Source organism: Pelodiscus sinensis, chromosome 18 (genome assembly GCF_049634645.1).
Source record: "Pelodiscus sinensis isolate JC-2024 chromosome 18, ASM4963464v1, whole genome shotgun sequence".
Classification (NCBI taxonomy): Eukaryota; Metazoa; Chordata; order Testudines; family Trionychidae; genus Pelodiscus; species Pelodiscus sinensis.
This window is the reverse complement of record NC_134728.1, coordinates 32,671,206-32,699,112: the sequence shown is the minus strand read 5'-3', so window position 1 is coordinate 32,699,112 and position 27,907 is coordinate 32,671,206. Positions and strand designations below refer to the sequence as shown.

The following is a 27,907-nucleotide window of genomic DNA, read 5'->3' as shown; positions in this document are numbered from 1 at the left end:
CTGAGAGAAATAGAAAGCAGCATAAACTCTGGCAAGCCAAGTATAAAATATACTTAGGCAGGCCAAAAAAAATCTGAAGAGCAAACAGGGAAAAAACAAGTAAATATACATTTGACGCAGGAAGCCTGACAATTAGGGGTGAACCTAGACCAGGCATGTCCAAAGTCCGGCCCGCGGGCCAACTGCGGCCCGTGTTCCGGTTTAATACGGCCCCCCAGGTAATTTTCCAATATCTATCTTTTATGGCCCCCAACGAATCCATATGTATTGAGATGAATACATTGTAAAATCTCAGTTAATGTCAGTTGGTCTAAATCAGTTATAAATATATTTGGACACAACATGTATACTTGGTGTTATGTTCCTGTTCATATTTTTTGAACTTAAAAGTTGACAGAACCTTTATTACCAATAATATGTAATGTACTTTACAATGTTCCTGACATATATTTCAGCTTCCTGGATTTTTTTTTTTCATCTGGCCTTCAGATATGAAAGGCAGAGTGATTTAACACCTGTTTAGATTTGTCATCCATGTGACGAAATGAAAAGTATGCCGTTTGCAATAAACTTTGCATAAAATAGTTAATTTGCATTTAATTTTAATGGTTCAAAGAATGTCAGGCAAAATGGTCGGCCCTCACGCATGTTCACTTCATCAAATCTGGCCCTCGTTGAAAAAAGTTTGGACACCCCTGACCTAGACAGTGAGGATTCTAAAGGGCCACTGTGAGGAAACTAAATGCATTTTTGTCTTCACTGAAAAGGATGCAAGGGAAATTCCCACACCTGTCCCATTCTTTTTAGGTGACAAATATCAAGAACTGTCCCAGACAGAGGTGTCAAACTAGCTGAATTATAAGAACACAATTAGACACATAGATGAACAAGATTTGTTGAGGAAGAGTCAACACAGGGTTTATAAAGGGAATTTATGCCTAACCAATCTATTGGAATTCTTTGAGGCAGTCAACGAGAATGTGGACAAGAAGGACCTGGTGGATTTAGTATACTTAGGGACTTAGAAAGCCTTACAATGCCCCTCACCAAAATCTCTCAACCAAAGTAAAGCAGTCACAGAATAACAGGGAAAATTCTCTCATGGATTGGTAACTGGTTAAAAGACAAGAAAAAATGGCAGGAAGAAACGGTTGGTTTTCACAGTGGAAAAAAGTAAATAGCAAGTTCCCCCACAAATTTGTAGTGGGCTCGCTCTGTGCTTGTTCAAAATACAGGCAGTCCTCGGGTTACGTACAAGATAGGGACTGTAGGTTTGTTCTTAAGTTGAATTTGTATGTAAGTCGGAACTGGTACATATTGTAGGGGAAACTCTAGCCAAACATTTCTCCAGAGCTCAGTTTTATTCTCCCACACCTCACTTCCCTCAGTCCTTTATTCTCAAGCTGAGGTGTCTGCTGAGAAAAGCCGCTCTGCGTCTCCCTGGTCTGCTGGGGGGGGAGGGCGCTAGCTTCACGTCTCCCTGGTCTGCTGGGGGGAAGCAGCTAGTGCAGGGTTGTAAGTAGGGATCCGATGTAAGTCGGATCCATGTAACCCGGGGACTGCCTGTATTCATAAGTTATATGGTGAAGAGTGAGGTGTGAAAATTTGCGAAGAATATAAAATGACTGAAGTTCAATATAATCTATACTCGTTCACTAACCTGTTCATTTATAAGCCGAGCCCTTCACCCCCACAATGAATAGGTAAAAAATGGCAAAACGCTATGCCATTTTGCCAACCCTAAATTTCAGTAGCTGGCAAACTTCAGTTCCCAGTTTGTCAGGGTAAGCCACTGGTATGCCAGGACATTTTGTTTACTTGGAGCATCTGTGGGCACAGTACCCTGCAGCTCCCAGTGTCTGTAGTTCACTGTTCCTGGCCAACAGGACCAGTGGGAAGTGGCAGCCAGCCCATCCCTTGGCCCACATCACTTCCTGCCGCTCTCATTGGCTGAGTGACTGCATGCCTGCAACACTCCAGGTAAACAAAATGCCCCAGTGCACTCATGGCTTACTTCAAAGGGCTGGGAGCCAAAGTTTGCTGACCCCTGTTGTAGATCACAGATGATGGAATATCAGTTCTAGACTCGCTTCCTTAAAAATGCGTTAACATTTCATTTACATTTTCTAAGCATGGAATCTGACCCAGCCTTTTCACAAAATGCTAGACCTTACATGTCAATCCAAAAAAATACAATAAATGATGTAATTTGATCTCTTCATGCATGTTGAGCACTGGACCTCCTAAGTCTTGTAGCCAATCTGAAAACATAATGCACAAAAGCAATAAAATCTGTAATAAAATTTAAATAGCCTATTATTGCCAGATTGCCAATCTACAAAGCTACTGTGAAATAAACAAAGAACAATTATAATTTGACAGTGATAAAGCAGGTGACATTCCTCTATAAAGTCCTAAAAATGTACAACTATTATTTTCTACTAGTTTCGTACTATTTAAAATCAACAACAGTGAAATCAAAAGAAAACGGTCTGTTTATGATGTAGTGTTCAAACTTAAAGTTGTTGAATATGCAGAAGCAAACAATAATTGCACTGCTGCCCATGAATTCTGTATCTATGAGAAGCAAATAAGAGAATGGCAAACACACACACACACACACACACACACACACACACACACACTAGGAGATATGTCAAGCAGCAAGAAAGATGTCCAATGAGGTACGCTTCATTTCCTGGGCTGGAGAAGGATCTCTGACTGTGTTGTTGAATGTCGGCAAAATGGGTACCTCGTCACTAGAACTGGAATTCGTCTGCATGCTCTGCAAATGTCGAAAGATGACAAATACAAGTCAGAAAAGTCATCAGTATTTGTTGCATCAGTGGGTTGGTGTACTCGCTTCATGAACTGTCATGGTCTCTGTCTTCATCAGCGAACAAAGATAGCACAAAAGCTGCCAAGAGACCTAGAAGAAAAAAAAAATCGAATCCTTCCAAAGACTTATTATAAAACATCAAAAGGAATATGTATTTGAGCTGCCACATAGAAAATATGGATGAAACACCGATGACATTTGATCTCCCGAGCAAAAGAACAGTAACTGGTGTTGGTGAAAAAACAGTTAAATAAAACTACTGGCCATGAAAAAAAAAATCCACTTTACAGTGGTTTTATCGTGTTTGGCCAATGGATCAAAGCTCCCGCCTGTTATTTTTAAAAGAAAAACTTTGCCTAAAACCATGAAATTTCCTGCAAGTGTGATCATATGCATACATGAAGAGGAATGCATGGATTAAAATGGGACTATTGAATGGCTGGAAGAAATGTGGAATAAGTTCAGGAACACTTCTTAAGAAACCATTTATGCTTATGTAGGGACATATTCAGGGCACACAAGATGGAGGTGGTGAAACGTGGCCAAAAACACACAAACACTACTTTGGCTAGAATACCTGAAGGCTCAATTTTCTGTTCTACAACTTCTTAATGACTGCCTGCACAAACCCTTTAAAGACAGGCTATGCAAAATGTGGTCCAATTGATGTGCTCAGGCATGGCAAAGTTGCAAAAGGTGGGAATCTTATGAAGCTGAAAATCAGTCTGGTCTCCCAGTGGGTCAGGGATATGTGAAAGTCCATTCCCTGGGAAATGATAGAAAAACCACTTGATGAGTCAGAAGACAATGCCATATTTGCTGAGGACAATAGAGGCTGATAAGGAGTCTGGGGAAGACACTGATGACCTCTATGACGACAATGCAAGAGCGGCTATGACTGAAACTGAGCTTAATGCACTGTTTGGTGAACTAGAGACAGATTTGGACATGGTAGGATTTTAAGGCTTTTTAAATAAGTCCATTAGAATATATGGGACTTAGAGACTAATTCTGAAGGCATGTGAATACTTATTTGTTCAGATATTTAACAGGTTTTGTTGTTAGACTACTTTAAAATACATTTACTAAAACTTCTGCATGCTTCTTGTGACGCAAACTGTGAAGATGAAGCAGGGTCGCCCAACGTCAGTTCCCAGCCCATCAGGGCAAGCCACCGGCACACTAGGACGTTTTATGTACTTGGAGCGGCCATAGGCACAGAAACCCTTGGCTCCCAGAGGCTGCGATTTGCCATTGCCGGTCAAAGGGAGCTGTGAGAAGCAACACAGGCTGAGGGACGTGCTGGCCGCCACTCCTGTTAGCCACAAACGGTGAACCTCAGTCACTGGGAGCAGAGGGGCTCTATGCATGTGGACATTCCAGGTACACAGTGTCTTCGCATGCCAGCAGCTTTCCCTGATGGACTGGGAACTGAAGTTTGCCAACCCCTGGTCTACAACAACAGTGTAGACTTGTTGATAAGTTCCCCCACTCGCTGATGCATCACACTCAGTTAATATGATTGTATATGGTAAGTCAACAGCTAGCTGTGAAGAGTTACAAAACGATCTCACAAAAGTGGGTGATTTTGCAACAAAATGGCAGAAAATGCAATGTTGGCAAGGGTCACAATGTCACATTGGCAAACATTCCAAACACACACACACACACACAAAATGGTGGGTTCTAGATTAGTTGATCTTGGTAGACAGTCCTCTGAAAACATCTGCTCAATATGTAACACCTATCAAAAAATCTAATGGAATGTTAGGAACCATGAGGAACTAGAGAAGATGCTACGGTGTGGGCATATCATGAACACCGCATACAGTTCTGGTCACCCCATCTCAAAAATGATAGGAATTAGAATTACACAGTAGTATGAGAATAGTTAAGAAAACGAGTAGGGCTACAGGACAGCTTCCAGAGGAGGAAAGATTACAAACAGGGATTTCTCAACCAATGAAAGTTCCACAGCCTACCTGTACCACAACTGGTTTTCTGCATACCCACTACATTTAAAGCCTGGGCCAGCATTAGAAGGCAGAAAACAGGCAATTGCCCTGCCCCATATCACAGGAGCCCCACAAAGCTAGGTTGCTCAGGCTTCAGCTTTCTGCAAATCTAACACCAGCCCCACACTGGTTTATTTTGGCAGATTCCCTGAAACCCAACTACAGCCTGCAAGGGAGCTCTGGGCTGAGAGCTGTGAGTAAAAGGACTGGGACTGTTCAGCGTAGAAGAGAGACAGCTAAGGTGGGATACAATAGTGGTCTAGAATACTAAGAATGGTATGGAGGAAAAGTACCAGAAACCGGCCAATGGGAGCTGAGAGATTGTACTGGGGCAGGGACAGCACATGAAATCTTCATTCCCCGGTGTGTAGCATAGAGAGCCACATGGATCAGCCAGCTGCTTAAGTGGCCTGGAGCTGCTGGCAGGCAGAGCGCCTGCCTGAGGGTCCTGCTGGGATGCTGGCCAGGAGCCACCCACTGACGCACCTTCCAGCCTGAGCCTGTCTCTGGCACCCTAATCCCCTGCCACAGGTCACAACTCCCTCCCCTCCTTTTTACTTAACTCCCTCTCTGACGCCACACCCTTTCCTGCACCCCAGACTCCCACCCCGAGATGCCTTCTGCACCCAACCTCTGGCCCAGACCCCACACTCCCTGCAGCCCTTGACCAAAATCTTGGAGTGTGCCCCCATCAGCAATTATTTCCCCCCTCTGGTTTATGCCAACCTCTTGCTCAGAGAGCATGGTGAGCCCCAATGTGGGAGCAGATCTTCCATTGTGGGGATCCTACTAGGGATGTAAAATGTCAACTGGTAGGGGCTGGAGCAGCTCCCCACCTCTCCATCCCAAGTAGGGGGCTGCTCCAGCCAGCAGAGCCCACCAGAGCAGCCCCTGTCCACGGCAGGGACAGCCACCTCTCCCACAGCCTGAGGTTACATGCTGGCTTCCCATCTTTATACTGCAGAACCTGCAGTGTATGCAACCACTATAATTTTTAGTGATTATATTTTTAACCATATTTTTACATCCCTAGTTCCTACACTTTCCTCCGTAGCATCTGGTGCTGCCAATTGGCAGACAGGACACTGGGTGGACTCTGCAGCAGCCTCCCCTACTCCCACCCGCACCCCAATGCCTCCATGCAGGGCAGGAGGCACTATGGAGACAGTGCTGGGAGGAACCGGCTTTTAAGCCAGCTCCCCCCAGCACCAGCTCCTATTTCCCCACCTTGCTACCTCTCATACAGAGGCAGCAGGGGGGAGAGGGGTGAAAGGAGCAAGTAGCCAAGAACTCCATTTGTCGACTACTTGCTTACATCCCTAGAGAGCAGGTGCTTGGCTGCTCTCAGCACAGTACTGAAGGGCTGAGTCTGCAGGAGTGCCCCACAGGTACAGCTCAATCCACACATACACAGCAGGGAGAAATCAGCCTCAGACAGGATCCTCCTCAAGCAGTGCACACTCCACAGGCCACTCCCAAGCTGGCTACAACAGGCTCCTAGAACTAGGGAACAGGAAAAGGTCGTCCTCCCCCCCCCCCAGAGCTCCAAACCATGTCTTCTTGTTTAAAATACGCCGCTTGCAGCTCTTCGGCCTGGCCTGCCTGTAGGACATGAATCCCTTCCTCTCCTCCCCAGAAAGGTACGGGGGTGTCATGCCCCCCCGCCACCCTGCCAGTTAGAACAGATGTTACTCCCTACTCTGGCAATAGAAGAGATAGCAGATCTTAAACAAAACCAAACACCATACAGCTCTGGCCACCCCCGCCCTCAGGCCCCAAACGCAGGGCCAGTGGGTGCTAGCTTCCCCAGTCACAGCAAGGCTCGCTGCCATGCCCACTGAAGCGTAGACATACACTGCAGGTTTTTTTTTTGGAAAAACGGCCACTTACGTCCACACTTCAATTGTGTTTTTCTGACAAAGTTGAAAGAACGCAGGGGGTTTTCCGACAGCGGTAAACCTCTTTCTATGAGAAAGAAGCCATTTTCTGAAAGAGCTCTTTTGGAAAAAAGCACGTGTGAACAGGGATAAGGGCTTTTTCCCCCCCTGAAAGAGGCGGCCTCCAGGAAAATGCACAGGTGCCCTGGTGGCCAATCCATCCATAGTAATCACATCTTGAATGCAAGATAGCATCCAATCAACGTGGACATTTATCTTTTGAAAAAGCAGATCACTTTTTTGATGCGCTTTTGCTGTGTGGATGCTCTCTTCCAGAAAAGCTTCTTCCAAAAGAAGCCTGTAGTCTAGACGTATCCTGTGAGCTAGCACAGGACCTAGGCTATTGGTGGTGCACAGCCAGAACACCAATCCTGAGAGCAAACAAACACTGAGTGCTGTGCTCACGCTGAAACTAATGTGACAGGGGAAGCAGCCAGGCTGAGCAGAGGGTGTCACCTAAATCCACCTATTGGGTCACAACCTTATGGATGGTCACAGGATAGATGCTTACACAAGGGAGATGCTCATTATCAGTGTCTTTGCTGAGCCCCCTCCATCCCAGCAGCACCCCAGAAATGGCCAGAGCTGTTGGAACTAGGCCCTGGGAGAAAAACAGCACCTCTTATCTCTACACTGACCAGGAACACAGGACTGGCTCTCTTAGGACTCCCCATTATATGGGCTAGATATCCAGACTCTCTGGTGTCCCTCATACAGCACCTCATGGAGTGCCAGGGACCTCACCCCGTCTCAAGAGACAACAGGAGACTGGACCCATACAAACCAAGGATAAGTGTTGTCCGGAAGTGAGGTGGGCATGGGCAGGAACAGCAGTGGACTGCAGCTAAGGACTGGTAATGCCAATGGGGCCCAGTTTGGGACAGGAGAAGCTGCAGGTCAGAGTTTGCAAAGAGGATCAATAGAGCTGTGTGGTGAATCCCACAGAGCAATTCCCAAACAGCTACCCCCTACCCATCGGGAATGATGCTCCCACTGCCGTCAACTGCTCCGTGCCATGGCAGCTGTTCTGCCAGAGATGTCAGTTAGAAAGGCTAACAGCAACCAGGCACCATGGGGATGGGCCCTAAGCACCAATACAACACCGAAAATAAAGAACTGCCATCTGTACCAGACACACCCGCAAGAGCTGCTGGCACAGACCAGTGTTAGACTCTGGGTAACTGCCTTGCTTGGCTTTTCCAAAACCCTCTGATTCACTGAGCAAGCAGAGGAAAGGCCCCCACAGCCTCGTGGCTCTTTTGTTCCTACTGTCTCATCAGCTCTTGTTCACAGGCAGAGCTGCTCAGCTGGACACAGCTCAGCCAGCAAAGCCACTGGAGCTTGAAGCGAGGCTGCTCTGGTGCAGCCCAGTGGGAGGAACTCACAAGGCCACATTCCTGTGGTCTGGGTGGGGAGGGGGACTCTGCTAAGGACGATGGTATCTGCAGACACTGGGCTGTGGGGCACAGCTAAGATGATAGCCATTTCCCTCCATCGCCCCTTCCCAACAAACCAAGGCAGCACATCAACATGCTGCTCCAGGCGCACAGCAGGGCCCAACAAAGTCAAGGTGAAGCAATCCCCTCCCCCGGGCATTAGACTACTGCATACTTGCCAGTCCGCAGAATGCTGTATTATGGTGGTGCCCTCCTTCCAGGAGCCTGGCAGAGGCATCTGTTCACAATTAGGAGTTACTCCATTTGCAGACTATCCATTTATGCATCCCTAGCAGCAGCAGAACCCTCCTCTCCCCAGTTTCTTTCTGCAGCAGAATTTGTTTATGTATCTGCAGCTGCTCAGTGCATTCACTGTGGGAATCCTAGCTACAACTCCAGCCTTGTGAAGCAGAGAAACAGCCCCACGACATTCCCAATGCAGTGCCTGAGGAATCCAATCTGGAACAAGACCTTGATTTCCTAGCCCAGGACTCTACAGTCCTCTCCCTCAGATCCAACTTTCTGCCTAAATTACGGTTGGAGTAGGGGGGTGGGATTATTTGGTTGCAATTTTTCCAAGTGAACAATAACCCAGCAGTTCACCAAAAGGAAGGAGCAACATTGTCATGCAGGGATGCAGAAGGTCACCAGCGAGGAATTCTATAGGAAGATATGGCCGAAAGAGAACAGACTGCAGAAGGTTATACAGCGGAAGCTACAGCTATTCGGGCATAACTGCAGAATGAACGACAAGAGAAAAGTCAAGACCTTGGTATTCGGCATAATGGATGGTTTGAATAGGAGACGCAGGCCCACAGAGAATGGATAGATGATATAGTAGCCTGGCGCGGGGCTAGTCTGCAGAAACTAAGCCACTCTACACTGGACAGGGAAAGATGGAAGGAAATAGTGAGGGAGGCATTGGACACCAACGGGCGTTGACCCCATCCTTGTTGATGATGATGAATCTCACTACAAGATCAAGGAAGAAGAACCCTCTTCAGTGAGAAACATGTGGAGATACAGTCTCTTGGAGCAGTGGATGTCCACACACACACACACACACACACACACACACACACACGCCAGGCCCTGTCCCCATCCCCAGTTCCAGAAGCTGTAGGTATGCGCTTGAGCTTCAGAGTGAGCCAAGCATTCCTCTTTTCACTGCTGGCTTCTTCATCCCAGCCACAGCTCTAACAGTGCATTGTCTCTGCTTGCTGGATCAATGTCACCAGCAGGGACCGTAGTAGGAGTAAGTCCACTGGCCCAGCTAATATCACACCAGGGATGGGGGTGGGGAACAGGCAGTTCAGAAGCAGAGGGGATCCCTTTGCTGAGGAGCAAATGTCTCTCTGGGAGTGCAACTTGGGTTGGGCTCCCTCAGAATGCAGCCCAAGCACAAGCAATGGGGAAAGAACATTTAGTGCTTGAGGATTTTTTCCCTCTCCTAAACTATTCTGATCTTAAATATGGAGCTACTCCACAGCATTCCCTGCAGAAGCACTCAGACTTGGCATTCCAGGTAACTGAGAAAAACAGGATCCTAGTCACACCATGCACTGTCCTCTGCTGGCCAATCCATGCAGCAACATGGACAGTATCTCTGGGGCCCTGATCTCAACCAGCATAGGCTGAAAAAGGAGGCAGCAGCATGGAACAATGCAGATGAGAGAGTACTACAACAAGCAGGCAAGAAACACACAAACTCTTTCCCCTTAATTTGGTGACTGCAAACCCTAAAGAACGCAGGATACTGGACAACTTTAGAAAAGGCTGCTAAACCATCAGAGCCTTTCCTTCATAGTTCAAGCCCTACGCCTTCTCCCCTACCAGCAAACAAATACCTTTACTCCAAGCAGAGTTTTAACCTAAAAAGGGAAGACCCCAGGACACCCATTAGGAACTGTACTATTGTTTTTACATGGAAGGTACCCAGATACTATGATAAACTGCCATAAGAACCTGTTAAGTCAGGTGTTTCTTATCCCAACCTAGGCTAACTGAGCTACCATTATCTGAGCTAGGGATGTTAAATTTCAATGAATCAGCTAATCAAGTCGATGGAATTTCCATAGACTACTCAATTAGTCGATAAGGGGGAGCGCTTGCTATCCTGTTGCACCTCTCCCTTTGAAATGTACAAGAACCGCCCACTCTAATAGAGGCAGCAAGGTGGGGGGGGGGGGGAGAGCGACTAGTCAAATTCCTACTCGACTATCCAATAAGCATTTGCTTACCAGATAGTCCACCAGTCGCTTCCATCCCTAATCTGAGCCTCACAACCCAAGTCCCCTGTAAGCTGCATGGCCCTCCTGCACAGAGCCCCTGATCTCCAGCCCCACCCCACAGCCTTTACCTTCAACTGAAGGCTTCTCCATCCTGCAACCCAACCTCTCGGCCCTACCCCCCCCCCACATATTGTCCATCATCTCTATATTGGTGGACATAACAAAAGTCATTCCCACACATGGACATAAAAATGCGGAAAATTGCTCACAACTCTTCAACCATGTCCACCCAACAGAAATGCTCACCTGGCCATTTGCAGCATCTCTGAATACAATGCCTTTGCTCGGATTCTGCTTTACTGCCTTTATACATCAGTTCTTTTAGAACAGGACAATAGCATAAATCTTCCTGAGAAACTTCCTGGCCTGACAGTGAACACTGCAACAAGCCAGGAGCCTGAGCAGGATACGTTGGTGCTAGGGAAAGGAAAACCACCAAACAAGGAAGAGAATTAGACTTATGTCTTCACATAAGACCCACAGCATGAGTAGCAAGCCTACTGGATAATGCAACAGCTGGAGAAGAGACACAAGACAGCACACCTCACGGTGGGAATGGATGGGAAAGCAGATCTGTAGGTTTGCTGTAAATTAAGCTCTACTATTTGGATAAGAATCTACTGAAATAAAAGCAAACATTGCCCTGAAAATTGCCATGCCCACCGTTCACTTCTTGTGCCCTGCACAGCTGCACTTCCCAGGCTGAAGGGACCTCACAGCACTTCTCAGGGCAGGGATGGACACCAACGCCAGAGGTTTCTGACACCTATTCACAACATGCCCAGGTACTGGAAGAATCATTGCTCTTCTCCTATGTTACAGGGAGCCCTTTGCCATAGTAACACTGGACCAACCCGAACACTGCCCACCCAACACTACACACACCAGCTGCGTCCTAGTTTAGTGCCAGCTGCATTCTCCCTCCTCACCCATCCTCAGCATCTCCTATTCAGCTGCTCTCGCGGTGGGGAGCAGCCAAGTATGACACAGGTTTCCTTTCAACTGAACTCAACTCTGCTGTCTAAGTCAGCTGGCCAAGAATCAGGTTCCAGATAGTGGCTTTTGGGCCCCAGGAAGTTTAACCCTGTTTAGATTTTAACCCTCAGCACCAGCAAGGGAAAACTGAAAAGGGTGCTCTATGCAGTCCGCCAGAAATAAAGGGAATTTGCAGATGAGAGACAGCCAACCCCACCCCCAACCCTGCAGCCAACCCCATTCCCAGCCAACCCTATCCCTGGCCCTGCAGCTGAGGCACCACAGCTAAGAGCAGGCCTGGATGTCACAACAGCAAGAACACCAGCAGGCATGGTCCAGCAGCAAGTGATGGGAGATAACCCTGAACCTTAAGGCTTGGCCCAGAGGTCCATGGGTCAGCATCTCAGCCCTTGTATGCAAGAGCAGCCTAGCATAAGGGTAGGCAATTGTTATTGGTGGAGTGCCACTCCAGAATTTGGTAAGTGGTACACTCTTCCATGATATTAATGGAGGAGGAATGAGTCTGAAATGGAGGTTGGGTGCGGTAGGGAAGTGGGGTGCAGGAGAGGGTGTGGGATCTGGGCAGAGTTTTGACAAAAGAGGGAGTCGTGACTTGAGGCTGGGGATTGGGATGCAGGGTCCAGGAGAAGTATGTGTATGGGTGTAGGAAAGGATTCTGACCTGGAGCAGGGGTGTAGGGTGTTAAAGGGATTTGACCTAGGGCAGGGGAGGGTTGTGACTTGGGGCAGAGGATTGGGGAGCAGGTTAGAATCATAGAATACTAGCACTGGAAGGGACCTCGAGAGGTCATCGAGTCCAGTCCCCTGCCCTCATGGCAGGACCAAATACCGTCTATGTCCAACCTAAACCTCCCTTGCTGTAATTTAAGCCCATTGCTTCTTGTCCTGTCCTCAGAGGTTAAGGAAAATATTTTTTCCCTCCTCCTTGTAGAAACCTCTTAGATACTTGAAAGCTGTATATTCTCTTTTCCAGACTAAACAAACCCGGTTCTGTCAATTTTCCTCACAGGTCACGTTTTCTAGACCTTTAATCATTTTTGTTACTCTTCTCCAGACCTTCTCCAATTTGCCCACATCTTTCCTGAAATGTGGCACCAAGCACTGGACCATAGTACTCCAGCAGAGGCCTAATCAGTGCAGAGTAGATCAGAAGAATTACTTCTGTCTTAGTTACATCAGTCCCGTTAATTCATCCCAGAATGTTTTCTGCTTTTTTTGTAACAGCATCGCACTGTAGACTCATATTTAGTTTGCTGTCTACGGTGACCCCTAGATCCCTTTCTGCAGTACTCCTTCCTAGACAGTCACTTCCCATTTTGTATGTGTGTAACTCATGAGCACTTTGCATTTGTCCCAGGTCTGAACGGAGGCATGGGCAAGCCGGGCAGTGCCCAGGGTGTCAACCAATGAGGGGCGCCTGATGGCAGCTGTAAGGGGCACGCGGCGTCCCTTACAGCTGCAGGTTCCCCCAGCACTGTGTCGGGAGGGGGCAAAAGAGGCAAAGGCATTGCAGGGGACCAGCACAAGCCAAGTATCAGCTGATTCCTGGCCTGCACCCAGTTCCAGATGCTGCACCTCTGCTTTTTAAATGTAGCAAGAGCATGGTGGTTCTTAAAAAAGCAGGAGGGGGACCAGGAGCAAGCCAGAACAGCTGATTCCTGGCTTGCTCCCGGTCCCTCTCGCTGCTCCTCCGCTTTTCAAATGGCACAAGTGGGACTGCAGGAAGAATTCTAAGAGCACTCCCCCCATTCCATTCTCCTCCTGGACCTCTCTGGGCTCTATGCTGCATGCTCTTAGGACAGGGCACTGTGCTTTGCCCACACAGTATGTTGGCTTCAGAATGCATATTGTGCATTTTGTATGGTTATTTAAAGCCACACTGAAGAAGGAGAGAAGGGAGGGCCCTTTACGCAAGGCTGGGTCAATGCCACCCCCCCAAAATGAGGAGACAGGGAGCTCACTTCCCCCAAAGGGAAGAGTCTCCTGCCCTTAGGGAAGCATTTTATCAGCCTCTGGTAGATTGGAAGTGCTCTTCTGCTGCCCCCTACTGGGGGGAGGGACTCACACCACACAACCTGATGACATTCATTACCAGGTATGCTGTCCATGTGACAGCAGAAGAGCAGGCAACCAGAGCCCTGCAAATCTGCATATATCTGCTTTATATCCGCATCTGCAAGTGTGGATGCAGATATGTGTGGCTCATTTTTGCAGATAGATGCATACACAAATGTTGTACCTAGGAACCTGCAAATCTGTAGCTATCTGCTTCATATCCACAGGAACCCGCAGCTCATTTTTGCAGATAACACATTTTGTGTCTGCACAGGGCTCTACAGGCAACCACTACAGAGATCCAGGATATGAAAAAGTCAATCTTACATAGATGTACCACAGTCTGTGCCAAGTCTGAGGGACTCCCTGGCTCTCCAGTGCTTTTTAGCATCCTACATGCTAAATAAAAGGAAGAAGAAGAGAAGCTAGCATGGAAAAATTAATGCAAAATGGCAGCAGATGCTCCTGCTGCTCTACACCCAGAGCCTCATGCTGGGGCACCCAGTACATCCCTGAGGCTCTGTAGAAATATGAACAGTCAAGAACATTAAATAAAATCTATTGTATCCTGGGTTTAACAAGTGTCTGGAGCAATGGCTCCTTTCCAGTTGCAGCCACTGTAGCACCTAGAAGTGGTGTTTCCACCTTTCAGGCAAGAACATTATCCTACCATATAATCCTCAACTCCAACTGGCTGTGTCCCTAGCAGGCCTACACATCTTGCCAACCAAGCCCACATTTCCAAGAATTCTGATCTGATTTTGAAGTTACTTTTGGGGCAGACAGTATTCATTGTTCTCATCCCAATGGCAGTGGAACATCCTGGAACCATTGGGAGAGAGTCCATCTCCACAGTTTAGCTATCAGACGGCAAGGAAACGCTCTGAGGCTTTCCTCATTTTTTCAGGTAGTCCAGCATGTTTTAAGAGTCACTTGCTACCAAAGAGAGGATACTACTAGCAGGGTGCTATCTGGAAAACAGGAATCCTTCATTTTGGAACCCTCCTACTTCCTCTCATTTTCTCAGAAGAGCAGCTGAGAAGCAACCCCTTCTTGCTCTAGACATGCCCCAACATGCAAAGTCAAATCGACTTTACTAATTAAAATAAAGTTTTACTGCTTTTAACTCCTGTCACACCTGCTGAGCCAACTGCACTGCTCCAGGAGAGGCAGCTGGATTCCTTGGCAACCAAATCACTATGTTACAATTGGTGAGGCCTATACAAACCAGGGATGTAAAACTTCGATTATTTGGCTACTCATATATTTGATGCAATTTGCATCGATTATTTGATTAGTCGATAAAGGCGCCTCCACCTTTGAAGGGTAGCAACAACATTTCAAAGTGGCAGCGTCGCATGGAGCCCGGGGTTATCTGGGGAGTCCCAGCTGACCCCAGGCTCCATGAAGAACTGCTGCTTTGAAACGCCTCAGGGAGCCCAGTGTCAGGCTCCGTGCGGGGGACTCCCAGCTGACCCTGGGCTGCATGTGGCATTTCAAAGCGGCAGCGCCATGTGAAGCCCAGGGTCTGGCCCCAGGCTCCACGTGGTGCTGTTGCTTGAAGCGCCCCCTCCTCTTTCCAACAGAGGCGGGGCGGGGGAGAGAATGACTAGTCATTCACACCCATAGTACAAACCCAGGGAAGGCTAATGGGAATGCACAGGTGTCTCAAAGGCAGACTGCAGTTACTGTAGAAAGAGCAAGTCCAGGTGGACACACAGATCCCAGGGAAGTATGCAGAACAGGGCTTGTGTACATGAGTTTAATCATAAGACTGACAGCTCACAGAGGTGAATAGACAAGGATGGACTGGTAGCTCTAGTTTCTAACAATCTCTATCTAGATGCTCTGTGGTCCCCCTCACCATGGCATTTCGCCTCCCCAAAGCCGGGTGTGGGGTAGAGGAGTTATCCAAATTCTACAAATAGGGAATGGCACCCAGCAAGGTGCAGTGACTTGTCCACAAGCAGTCTATGACAGAGCCAGAGATTGAATGTAGATCTCTTTGCCCAAAGTCTTAACCACAAGACCTCAGCACAGTCCCATCTCAGAGAGGGGTCAAACTTAGTAGGATTGCACTGAGATGGCTTGCATGGCTCCTGTCAGGACTCACCCACTCAAGGTGGTCATCGATTACCCCAACCCGCATCTCACTGGGATCCATCCTCTCTCTCATATGGCTCTCATCTACTTGAAGTTACTGGGAACATCGGGACAACACGGACAATTGGTTAGCCAAGCTCAGATGACCAATCCCTTTTTATCTCCAAATTGAAGGAGATACAAACAGCACTATTTCTAAGAGCAGTAACTGGAGCCAGGAAAATCCAGGAGGCTAGTGAGGAGAGTGAAGTACTGAGAAGAGCTTAGCACCTCTGTAGCATCTCCCTCAGCTCAGCCCCCCATGTCTGCCTGCATTTCATGAAGTAACCAGATGCACAGCCACAAAACTCCCTTTTTCAGAGAGCTGCCTATCCTGTCCATTTGGGCATAGCATTCAGAGCTTGCAGGCTTCATTACTGTAACCATTTATACCTGGGTATGAAGCCAGCCACCATCTTTGAAAAAGCTACATTTAGTTGGATACACAGCCATCTACACAGCACCACAGGCAGCAGACAGCCGCTTTATATGCTGGCTTCCTGTGGAATACCAGAGCAAATTCAAGAGCTCAGTCCTCTTCTCCCAAACACTCCACAGGACAGACCCCAGTACCTCCAGGCCTGTCCAACCCAGCTACATTCCAGTGAAGCGATAGAACCACTGCCTTCAAGAACAAGGCTTGTATGTGTGTAGGAAATGATACAGTCTCGATGACTGGCCCACAAATCTGTAACTGCCTATCGAAAGACCAGGGTGACCACAAACCTCAGTGCCTTCACAGCTAACTGCGAGCCCTGATCTGGTCACCCTGCCCACGATAACACTGAATAAAAAACGAACAGCCAGGTTCACAACAGTGCATTCTGGGGAGTGCTCAGAAACACACAAAGGGCGCCACACAGGAACCAAGAGACTGGTTAAGGATTGTGGGCTTTCCAAACCTTACAAAGAGAAACCAAAGAAGAGCGGCACATTGTACACACAGAGAGCATTTTTTCCTTCCTGGTTTAAGCGAGCACTGAGTATTAGATTCAGACAGTGACCTAGGAATCTCACAGCAAACTAACTCTATTCCTCTCTTTTCTTGGGTGTTTAACAAATGCATCCAGTGCACTTAATGTCCTTTGTTTTTATCAAAACATAGTGATTAAAGTGAAAACCTGTGTCAATTCAGCATTATGTTTCAGAGGTGTATATGCACAAAAGCCATGAAACTCAAGCCTATGGTTCCCCTAGGAATACAAGAGCTAAACGCTCATAAGTAACAAAGCACTGATGTGTATTTCTATAAGCAGGGTTAACGGAATGTGTTATATATCTGCAAAGAGAAGAATTAAGAGTTTAAGAACCATCGCTTGGAATTTCCTGGTTTCCGGGCAGGTAAATCTTCACCCAGAACTTAGCACTGTCCTCATTTTGGGATGTAAAGTACATTGTATAGATTTCTGTGCATTGAGTGGCTGTTCTTAAGAAACTGACTCTGGTTTGAGAGAGAAAAACTGGTTGAGCAAAACTGTAATAAGGGGAACACATCTGGAATCAGACACATTGTTGTGATGACACCAAAATTATTTTTTAAAGTGAGCTCATTGTGTATATACACACACGTGGGAAAACAAAAATGGAAGAGAGGCCACAGAACCTCTTATGTAAATAAGAGTGACAAACACCAATTTTTCAGTTTTCTTCAAGTCTTGTGAGAACAGATGTTTAACTCAAAGGACAATTTGTTCCTTAAATTCTTATGACAAACGTTAAGTTTTTAATAAATATGAACAGGACAAAATTCTTGAAAATGGTCACTGGTTTTGGGTGCCCAATTTGAGATCCCTTGATTCCAATACTCAGGGAGGTTCCCATCAACTTCATCTGGAGCTGGAAGCATGCACCATTTCAGAAAGTCTGATTCAAGGGGTCTTAAGTTGGGCTCCAAAAATAAGGCACCCAAAATGTCAAGAGACCCTGTCAAGTTTGTGAGCCTTTTTTGCTTTAACAAAACCACCACCAAACACCTGCTCCCTACTTATGTCATAATGTTCCCTCCCTAAGCTGGAGCAGTGTCCCAGTACACCTGGCCCCATGTCTCCTCATAGCATTTCCCAGGGCAGCTGCCTCCCCCCACTCACTCACCTATCAGACCGGAAATAAAACACATTTTTCACTGACATACAGAAGGCCAGACCAAATGATAGAATGATTCTGGACTTAGACTCTATGAATCCCCCTCTCGTCTTTCTCCCTCCTTTGCTGAGGAGCCTAGCACCCTCTGGAATAAGCAGGAAGCCTGCACTGTGCTGGTAGTGCTCCCAGAATGGAAGATTCCATCGTATGCACATTTTGGACACTCAGAGCAACTGTCTTCAGCTCAATCCTAAGAGTCACCGGCTGGCTTTTAACTTAAGCAAACTGCTCCAAAACGCTCGGGGGGCGGGTCACAAAAACTTGCTATATCCTCACACATTCTGCATATTCCTCACTTCCATTTGGAAAAAAGTTTCTGTGGCAAAGATACAGCTACCACACAGTGATTTGAAGCTGGTGTTCTGGAATCCCACCTTGCTGAGAGCTGCCTCAAGAGAGTTCCAGCCTCTGGCTCCATCTGAGCCCATCCCTCCCAGTAAACCACGGGCTAGGGAAGGTTAAATCTTACCAAAGAAACAAAAAACTGTTCATGTGACAATAAGACAGTCAAACCTAGGGAGAAAGATGCAGAAATTAGGGCTTTTATAGCAGCTGTAATATACTAAATATCAACCAATACACACTGAAGTGCACAAAGAACAAGAGAGAAGGATGGCATATACAACACACACATAGCAGATAATGCCACCAGGAGATGCTTAAAGTTGGCATGTTTTGACTTTTATTTACTGTCACCGTGCGACCTAACGTTGCATGTACTCATTAGGGATGTTAAATTGTGGGTAACCAGCTAATCGAGTACATGATGGAATTTCCGTCGACTATTCAATTAGTCGATAAGGGGGGAAAAACTGCAGAGCCACAGCAGGGTTAGCTCCCAGCCCAGGAGCTATGCCTCTGCTTCCCTTGCCCCTCCTGCCCCGATGGTGCTGGGGGGGCACCATCTCCTGCTCCCCCCAATAAAGGCAGCAAGTGGGGGGGAGCAATTAGTCGAGTCACTATTCAACTACCCAATAAGCACATGCCTATGGAATAGTCAACTAGTTACTCACACCCCTAGTACTCATAGCAGCATCTCGGCACAGCTTTTAGAAACAACTTCCAACAGCTGGTTCATGGTCTTCTTCGCACACATGCACTCCGACCGCTCCCCCCACCAGCCCCCATATTTAAAACAGCTAGGCAGTTTTGCTCCTCCCATAGTTCCTGGTTTCACAGAGGGGTTACACCCACTGCAGACCAGAGTATTCTAGAAGCAATAATAGAACACCCCAAGCAGTGAAGGAACAGCCTCTGGCCGAGGCACAAGACCAACTGCATCACTTTCTCCATGGAAAGGGGCCTCACAGTGGTGAGCATCCCTAGTTGTTATGAACTAATTAGGACATTCAAATGCCCACCACCTCTTGAAGCTCACTCCCGGCAGGTGAAGTATTCCTCCTACCAAGGGTACAGTACCTTCATTCTCACCAACTTCCCAGGGTGCTCGTAAACCTGCAGGAATAGTCCCTGGGAAATGTTCTCCTACCTGCCTCCAAGCTCTGCCTTGGGCATTAAAACCCAAGGGCAGACCTGAAAGCAGTTCCTCCAGGCACAACCACAACATCAATATTAAATAAATAATAACAGCCGCATACTGTCCGATTGCTAGGCTGCATGCTAGATAATCCCATATAAGGGCAGATTGAGAGGGTAGGATGCATTGTCCCATCACACAGAAAAATAAATATATTCTACCAGCCTGAGGCATCAGAAGAACCGAGGGGGGGTGGGGGACGGACGGACAAGGGGAAGGTATTTTGGAGTTCTCTCTTCATATCATGATCTACATAAACTAGTTTTTTGTAACAATGAGTCTTCTGAGAAATACAAAAGGATGTCAGCAAGACTGCCCCCAACTCTCCCTCGGTTAGCCATCTAGAGATTCCACTGCAATCTCTGTAGGGCATATACCATCTGTCCCCAGGCACCTGCAGAGACTTGGCCCACTGAAACCCCAATGCCAAACAGAACCTTGGGGCCACCACCACCATACTAACAGACTGCAGTAGTATATAGTGTGTCATGCCATTGCTTTGGGGTCAAAGACAGCGCCAGGTTACAATGATTTGTCAAGGTGCCCAGAAGAATGTTTTCTGAGGTGTCTTAAATTGAAATAGGCAAAATATACCCCATATGTAGGGTTGTTACTGAGCTCCCATAGCTTACTCCGTATGTGGAATTTCTTCACTTTCTGCGCTTCACCCAGAATGGACATGGGCACTTCTGCTTCCTGCCAGCAATTCTACTTCTGCTTCCACATGATAGCACACAGCTGAAGTTGTTGCCTTTCAAACACTGCAGTGAAAGGTTACATCTACCTCCCTAAAGTCAAGAGCAGCTTTCACTATTTTTTAAAGTAATAATTACAAATTTCTTCTTCTCATGTAAGGTTCTGTTGACCTCTGGGAAAGAAGCTCAGTTTAGGGCTCTCAGGATTCAGCGTTCCTTTAAGACAACTTTATAGACCATCTTAGAAACCTGCCTGCTTCCCCTGTACTCAACACACCAAATCCACCTTCCTTTATTAATGGGTCACCAGGAATAGGAGCCTGAGCAATCCTTCCTCTCTCCTTTTCGAGTGCAATCCCTTCCTGCAAATTGATCTGTGCAAGATACCAGCTCTTAACACCAAGAACTCAGACAGGACAGAATGCCATAGTTTCACACAAAAGCACAAAGGCCCCTGAGCCAAGAGACTTGCTGCTCTTCAAGGCCAAATGTTTAGCTGCTAATGTCTTTAAAAGGAGTTCATTTGCTCATGCAACTCCTTTAGAAATAAGACACACCATTAAATAAAATGTTACATTGTCTATTTGTAAAACTGTGTGCCCCTGGAGAAGATATTATGGGGAAAATATTAAGAATCCCTCAAGGGGTATTAAATTATGAAACCACAATTCCAGGGGAAAAGATTTAAACATGTGTTTATCAGAGATGCAACAGTGCAACATCAGAAACAGAGAAGTTTCTTGACACTGTCAGTTCACTGAGCCACTAGAAACCAGACAGTTGCAAGAGATAGGTTATTATTGAAGATAGCAACAGTGACATCAAAGGGCCCAGGAAGCTACTGAGGACCACCGCTAATAAACACTGGTAGCACAAAAAGGGCCTATTTCTGATACAAAAGAGAGAATGAAAAGAAGGGATAATATAACTAGTTAAATAAGGCACAGTTCTCTCCACCTAGCAAACTGCTATATAACACACTGAAATAGACAGTGACAAACCTTAATGACACTCTCAATAAAGGACATACCTCATTCACACACCGCAGGGGGAAAAATGGTGCAAAAAGTCTGTTAATTCAGAAGTCAAGATAGTTAATAATGAACGCAGATGCAGTGACCTCTGAAAAGGAACTGCTGCTTTCTGGGCCATCATTGGCTGTGATTAGATACTTTAGATCAGGATTTCCAGAATTGGGTCCAATGGCTCCGAGAGATGGAGTGACAGTTTTTGATAAAAATTGAGAAGACTATTTTTATAAATAACCTATTATATTGAGAATTATTGTGGCAATATTCAATAATTAAGGTTGACAACAACATGAAATGGGGGCAGAGGATATATAAAACTATGCTTTGTTCAGCAAAACACAGACTACAGCTGACATAAATAAAGGCATAATGCAGCAGCATATAGCAAGTCGGACACATTAGATGCTTCGAACACCCGATTCAACCAAGTGGCCGAGCGCTTCACAAGTCAAAGATTTAAAATAATATTTCCCCCTTTCTTTGGGCCGAAGCTTGCTGCAATACAGTGGTCTATACGCAGCATTTTCATTCAGTGTTTCACAGTAGATTGCCACCTACCCTGATTACCAAACATATTCTCAATGGATAAGTGGATAAAAAAGAAACTTTGGCTTCTAACAAAAATTGGGCTTTGGATGGAACAAACAAGCAAAATGTCAGGACAGGAAAAGGAGAACAATCATAGCTCAGTTTCCAATTTTTTTCAGTCAAGGCTATCAAAGATGAAACCACTCTTATCCACCAGATTAGCAGCAGGCAACAAGAAACACTTGCATGAAGAGTCTCAGCTTGACAAAGCCCTGGCTCGGTTGATTTAGTTGGGATTGGTCCTGCCTTGGGCAGGGGGCTGGACTTGATGACCTCCTGAGGTTTCTTCAAGCTCTATGATGAGTGTTATTTATCTTCTGGGTTACTTGCATTGGAAATAAAGATGCTCCCAACACACCATGCATGGCGTGCAACAAAATATTTTCAAATAGTTCTCCGATACATGCTAAACTATGAAGGCATTTTAAAACAAGTCATTCTGAACACAAAGACAAAAGCATACTTTTTTTTCCAAGTGAAAGCTTGCTGCAATTTCAAATAGTAAAGTCTCAGTGATATTAAAAAAAAATTGTTAAATTGGAAAATGAAAACACAACAGAAGCATCCCACAAAGTGAGCCACCATAATGCACTCACTGGAGAAGCACATACAATTGCAGCAAAAAAAAAATCAAGTCTTGTACAAAAGATTTTGTAATGCTCATGCTTGATGAGGAATCTAGCAAAAATGTGGAAGAAGTGCCACTGTCAAACAATGCTGTTGTCATCAGGAGGATCTTGTATGTGATGCACATCGAGAAAGAGCTAGTAAGGGCTCCACCAAATTTTCAAGACCCTGTAGGACTCCATGTCCAAAAAAGTTTGGGAAACTCTGTTTTAGAGGATGTTAAGAAAAAGATAACCATTTCAAGATATCTGCAAATCCCAATGAAGGAAGAACCACGGTCAGTCAATTTAAAGTATCTTTTATTTTGAAACATTTAAAATGTCGCTACATAAAGTATCCACAGAGGTTTTGCTGGGATTTAATCCTAATATTATTGCCTACTATATCATCATACTTTATGCCTTTGAAGTGTGAGAAAGTCATCATTCATTAACCTTTACCACAGCTCTGCAACGTGCACACACACCCTTAGAGAAGGGGAAACTAAGGCACAGATTGTTCAAGTGACACATCCAATGCCCCAGAGGGAGTTGCTGATCTTTCCCTAAAGTGATTTTAGAAGGTTACCTACCCATTTAGTCAGATTTACTTAAGCTTTCCTTTCTCAGAACTAAAGAAAAGAAGATGTTAAGATTCAGTTCTGGAAGAACAATTTCTCTACCAAGTCAGCGACAAGGACACCTAGGTACGACAGCTTCAGAGAAAATGTAAGGCGAGGGGGAACGGAAGTTCCTACAAGCGAACCAGCCAATTGTGCGCAAGATTGAACTCTGCAGCGTTTACGCTATTGGGGGGCCCTTTTGGAGAACAACGTGACCGAAATGCCACTGGAATGAGGTAAACAAGGAACCAGAGAGCGCCAAGGGGCAGCCGCGCTCGCCTCTCCCAGGCTCGGACTGCGGGATCGCACGGGCCCTGCTCTGGGGGGCTCCGGTCTCACAGCCTGACCCCCACCACGGGGCCACGCAGCACGAGCCGGCCTGACAGCTCGGCGGGCAGCGCCCCAGGGAAGCGAGGCGGGCAGCGCCGCCAGGCCCCCCCGACCCCACGCGAGGCGGGCGGCTGAGAGGGAGGGGGCAGCGCCCCGCGAGGAGACGGGCCCGAGGCTCCCGGCCCCGCAGAGCGAGCGGCGCCCGCCGAGGCCCGAACCGTGCGGCCCGGCGGCGGGCGGGGGCCCAGGCGGGGGCCGGGCCGGGCCGCACGCGGCGCCTTGGCAACAGGCCGCGCGCAGTGACCTTGCCCCGGGGGGGGCGCTAACCCCTCGCCCCCCCGGCAGGGAGCCGTCCCGCGGGGGCGGGGCGCCGGACGCGGCCCAGCGCCTGGGGCGGCCGGTCCCGCCTCCCTCCGAGCGGCGCTGCCGGGGGCGGCCCCACAGGGGCGGGCCGGGCCGCCGCCCGCGGGCCCCCCCCGCGCGCCCGGCCGCCCCGCGCCGCGGAAGTTGGGCGCAGAACTTACCCAAAATGGCTCCTGCGGCAGCCCCGCCAGGCGGCGATTATTTGGTGAAGTTTCGCCAGCCGCCCCGCGCGCGCAGCCTAGCCTGGCCCGGCCCGCCCTCGCGCCGCCGCCACTGGCCGCGGCCCGGCCCGCCCGCCTGCCATTGGCCGGCCGGCCCGTCAGCCACGCGCGGCCCCTCGCAAGCTTGGCTGCGGCGCGCTCATTGCTCGCTCCATTGTGCTCCTATTTGCATGGATGTGAGCGCGGCCGGGATTGGCTGGGCCGGAGCCGCGCAGCCCCCTCCCCCGCCCCGCGCGCCCCTGCCCCGGGCGGCTTCCCGCGGCGCCTGCAGCTCCCCAGGCGGGGGGGCCCGCTCGCTGCAGGGGGGTCCCCGGCGGGTCCCGGATGTGCAGTCCCAGCCCCGCGCGCTCTGCGCTGCACGGGGGCAGGTACCTCGCTGCAGCGCGGGCAGAGCCCCCGGGACCCCGGCCCGGTGGATGCGGCAGGGCTCTTTGCAACAGACCAAACGTGGCTGAAACGCGTCTCCCAGGCTCCCGCCTTTCCCCTTCCTTAATGCTCCTGTGGTTGCGGTGCAACTCCAGCCTGCAAACCCAGCGGGGCCGGGCCCTTCCCAGCCGGTGCCTGCTGCCAGGGCCGGAGAGGGCGCACCGAGGCCCTTCTCACGAGCTGCAGCAGGTTTTCGCTGAGCTCCTCTGGGAACCATCGCTGAGTAGGCTCCCCAGACTCTTCAGGCGCCTGGAGTCCTGTCTCCTGCCCAGAGCAGGGCAGCCCCAGCTCAATCCGCCCAGCCAGGGCTTTGTCAAGCCTCTAGGGATGGAGATTCCACCGCGCCCTCGGGAGCCCATCCCAGGGCTTCCCCGCCTCCTGGTGAAATCGTTTTTCCTACTGTCCAAACTCCAACCTCCCTCCCAGCGAAGTGCCCAGAACTCATCCATCCCGTCTCTTTTTAGCTAGGGAGAGAGCATCCTGATTTTCAGACGTCAGTCAATGAAAGCTCAGTCCCACTGAAAGCCCAGAGAGATGTTTAACACCTGCTTGGCTTTCCTTTGTGGCAGAGAAGTTCCCATGCCTTTACATCTCAGAGGTGACTATCTGTACCACCAGCTACTCTTCATACAAGTGTGTCACAAGTGGCCCTAGTGTCTAACTCACACGGACTCCCTCTGTGTCCTGCAGACCCCCATATTCTGCCCTGGGTAAATCAGACTGTACAACTTGCTGCTTGTTTTCAGCATGATCAGACTAGTGTTCTAGTTCATCTGCTCAGCCTTGATGTTCCCCAGCTATCTCCATGCTCTGGGGTTTACAAACGGTTGGGAATCCAAACAGGCAGTTGCTTCACTTATTACTGAAGTGCAGATGAACTGTTTAAGTGCACAATAGACATCTTGTAAATATAGTTTAAAAAATCACAACACAGGTTCTTAACAGTGGCTCAGATATTCAGAACGAGGCTGGGAAAAGCACTGCAAAATAGAGTTTAAGGAATGGGTGAGGGACGCTAGGGAACTTCTGAAGAGGCAGCTGAGCTTCGAAATAGCTCCATTGGAGGCACCAGGCTTTGAGGTACTCTGTCCTTAGAACAGCATAGTGAGAAGTAGTAGATCTGCCTGAGATGACGTGCATGAATAATGGCCATCTTTCTTCAGGGTATACCTGAGGCACTCTTGCTTTAGAGCGGGGGTGGGGAACCTCATGGCCAGGGCTCCTGGCTTGTCTGGATCTGGCCCCCGAGGCTCATACCCCCTCCCCAACGTTGGGGAGCCCATGCTGACACTTTAGCCCCCCGCAACCCAACCGGGGGCTAGAGCACACAAAATCTACTAGCCTCTCCCCCTCCCTCCCGAGGCTCAGGTGTGTGAGGAGAACGTGGGGAATGTCTTGGGGGGCCACATCAGGGAGGCTGGTTTTGGGGTTTTTGCTTCTCACTTGTGTGCAGCCCCCAATGGATTTTTCTGTGGGGCAGCGGCCCCACCCACAAAAGGTTCCCCAGCCCTGCTCTACAGCACCATTCTGATGCCCTTGCTCGTGCTAAGTAGCACAAATGTAATCTGCATGAATTCCCACCGGCTCCGTTGCCGTGTGGTGAACAGGAACATTGACTAGAACTCTCTAGGTCACTGCTAGCGTCTTCCCCTGTCTAGCCTGGGAGCCGCGCTTTAGATGTGACAACGTGAAGAGCTGGAAAACCTGCCTCCCAGCATGCACTGTAGGGAGCTGCGTCGCTTCAGTTCATCCGAGAGAAGGATTAGAAGTGAACTGATTCGTCTTTTTCTGGTCTCAGAGAGCTTATCCAACAAAGCCATAGGAACTAGTCACTACACATGCTTAACGCCATTAGAACAGATTGCCAAGGGATGGGGTGGGGTCCCTCCAGCAGGACTGGATGCCTTTCTAAGAGACGTTCTCTAGTTCAAACAGAGGTTATGAGCTCGTGCAGGGCTCACTAGGTGCTGTTCTCTGGCCTGTGTACTGTAGGCCGTACTCAATGGTCATGGTTCTCCTTGCTGACCTTACAAGCTAGAAATCTGTTCCAGTATTATTAAACATGAGCCTACACCATTGAAAGCAGGGCCCCCGTCTCCTCCCACAGACTATGAGTAATGTCCTTGTGTGTCAATAAGAGCTTCTTGTAACCAGAGTGAGGGGAATAGGGCCCCAGCATGGACTCACTCCATCCCTCTCACCTTCCCTGCCCGTCGCCCAATCACTTTCAATGTGACGTACACGTTCTCAAAGCCCCGTGCACAGGCTGCACTGCCTGCAGCTCCCAGGAGCTTTACGTATTCGAGCATCCTGCGCCTCGTGGCTGTGCGCTCCCCCTCCCCCTCTCTCCACCCTAGGCATCCTGCCACTCTTGATAGTCCCTTCGCTGCCACGGCGCCAGGTCCTGCAAGCAGACGGACGCTTCGTTGCCATGGAGCCGGGTCCTGCAAGCAGACGGACGCTTCTCTGCCACGGCGCCGGGTCCTGCAAGCAGACGGACGCTTCGCTGCCACGGCGCCGGATCCTGCAAGCAGACGGACGCTTCGTTGCTACGGCGCCGGGTCCTGCAAGCAGACGGACGCTTCTCTGCCACGGCGCCGGATCCTGCAAGCAGACGGACGCTTCTCTGCCACGGCGCCAGGTCCTGCAAGCAGACGGACGCTTCGCTGCCACGGCGCCAGGTCCTGCAAGCAGACGGACGCTTCGCTGCCACGGCGCCAGGTCCTGCAAGCAGACGGACGCTTCGCTGCCACGGCGCCGGGTCCTGCAAGCAGACGGACGCTTCGCTGCCACGGCGCCAGGTCCTGCAAGCAGACGGACGCTTCGCTGCCACGGTGCCGGATCCTGCAAGCAGACGGACGCTTCGCTGAAGCAGACGGACGCTTCGCTGCTATGGCGCCAGGTCCTGCACCCTTCCTGCAAGCAGATATATGCTTTCCCGCTTCAGACCTCACTCTGAAAACCTCAAGAGCGCTTGAATCCAAAAAACAACCATAAGCCCCTGTTGCCACCTTCTTCCCAGCCACTTCTTGCTCTTGCCCTCTACATGGAGCCCAGACTGGGGAAACTAGATTAAGCTCTAGCGGGCCTAGGTCCTGCAAGGAGCTGAGAGCCCTGCAGCCCAGCCCACGGACCCGCAGCCCCAGACTGACACGCAGCATGTGGAAGCCTCAAGGTGGGTCAGACAATGTTGTGACGCCCAGATGTGAAACTCACCCAGATGCAACTCACAGTAGAACCATCAAACGCGGCCACTCGCAGCACTCGTGGCTCCTGAGGCCATTCTGCACCAAAAAACAACAATTCTCTGCCAAAAAATGTAAAATCCTGCATGCAACCCTTAGCGGGCTGCAGAATTCGGCGTCTTTGTTCCAGTGACGCAGGCTGGGAAATGCATTTCCAGATACCCGCCAGCGACTGTTTCTGTAACAACACAGACACAGTCACGAAGACCCAAGAACGAGCAAGTTAAAGACACCCCGATAACAACCCTGTTCCTGTTCCCTCGGTCCCTGCCCACAAAGCCCAGCTGCAGGCCTAGACTCCCACACCCCAGCCCCTCACCCAGAGCCCAGCACAGACACCCCCTCCCCTCCCAGAGACTAGCCACGGGGCTCCCCCAGTTCAGACACCCAC

General features: G+C 48.9%; 1 protein-coding gene across 6 annotated transcripts in view; it reads right to left on the bottom strand.

Annotated features, from left to right (window-relative positions):
- CHD6 (chromodomain helicase DNA binding protein 6) overlaps positions 1 to 23,914 on the bottom strand; it is a 170,489-nt gene extending 146,575 nt beyond the window's left edge. For 4 of the 6 annotated variants that reach the window (XM_075900736.1, XM_075900740.1, XM_075900741.1 and 1 more), the window contains exons 1-2: positions 23,786 to 23,908; positions 2,753 to 2,929 (exon numbers count right to left, since the gene is read on the bottom strand). In XM_075900736.1, coding sequence (XP_075756851.1) covers positions 2,753 to 2,782 — 30 coding nt within the window. In that variant the 5' untranslated portion in view covers positions 2,783 to 2,929; positions 23,786 to 23,908. Of the gene's footprint in view, positions 1 to 2,752; positions 2,930 to 23,785 lie in introns of all 6 variants that reach the window. The other 2 variants (XM_075900738.1, XM_075900737.1) reach the window with 2 other exon arrangements.
- Positions 23,915 to 27,907: the final 3,993 nt, after the last annotated feature.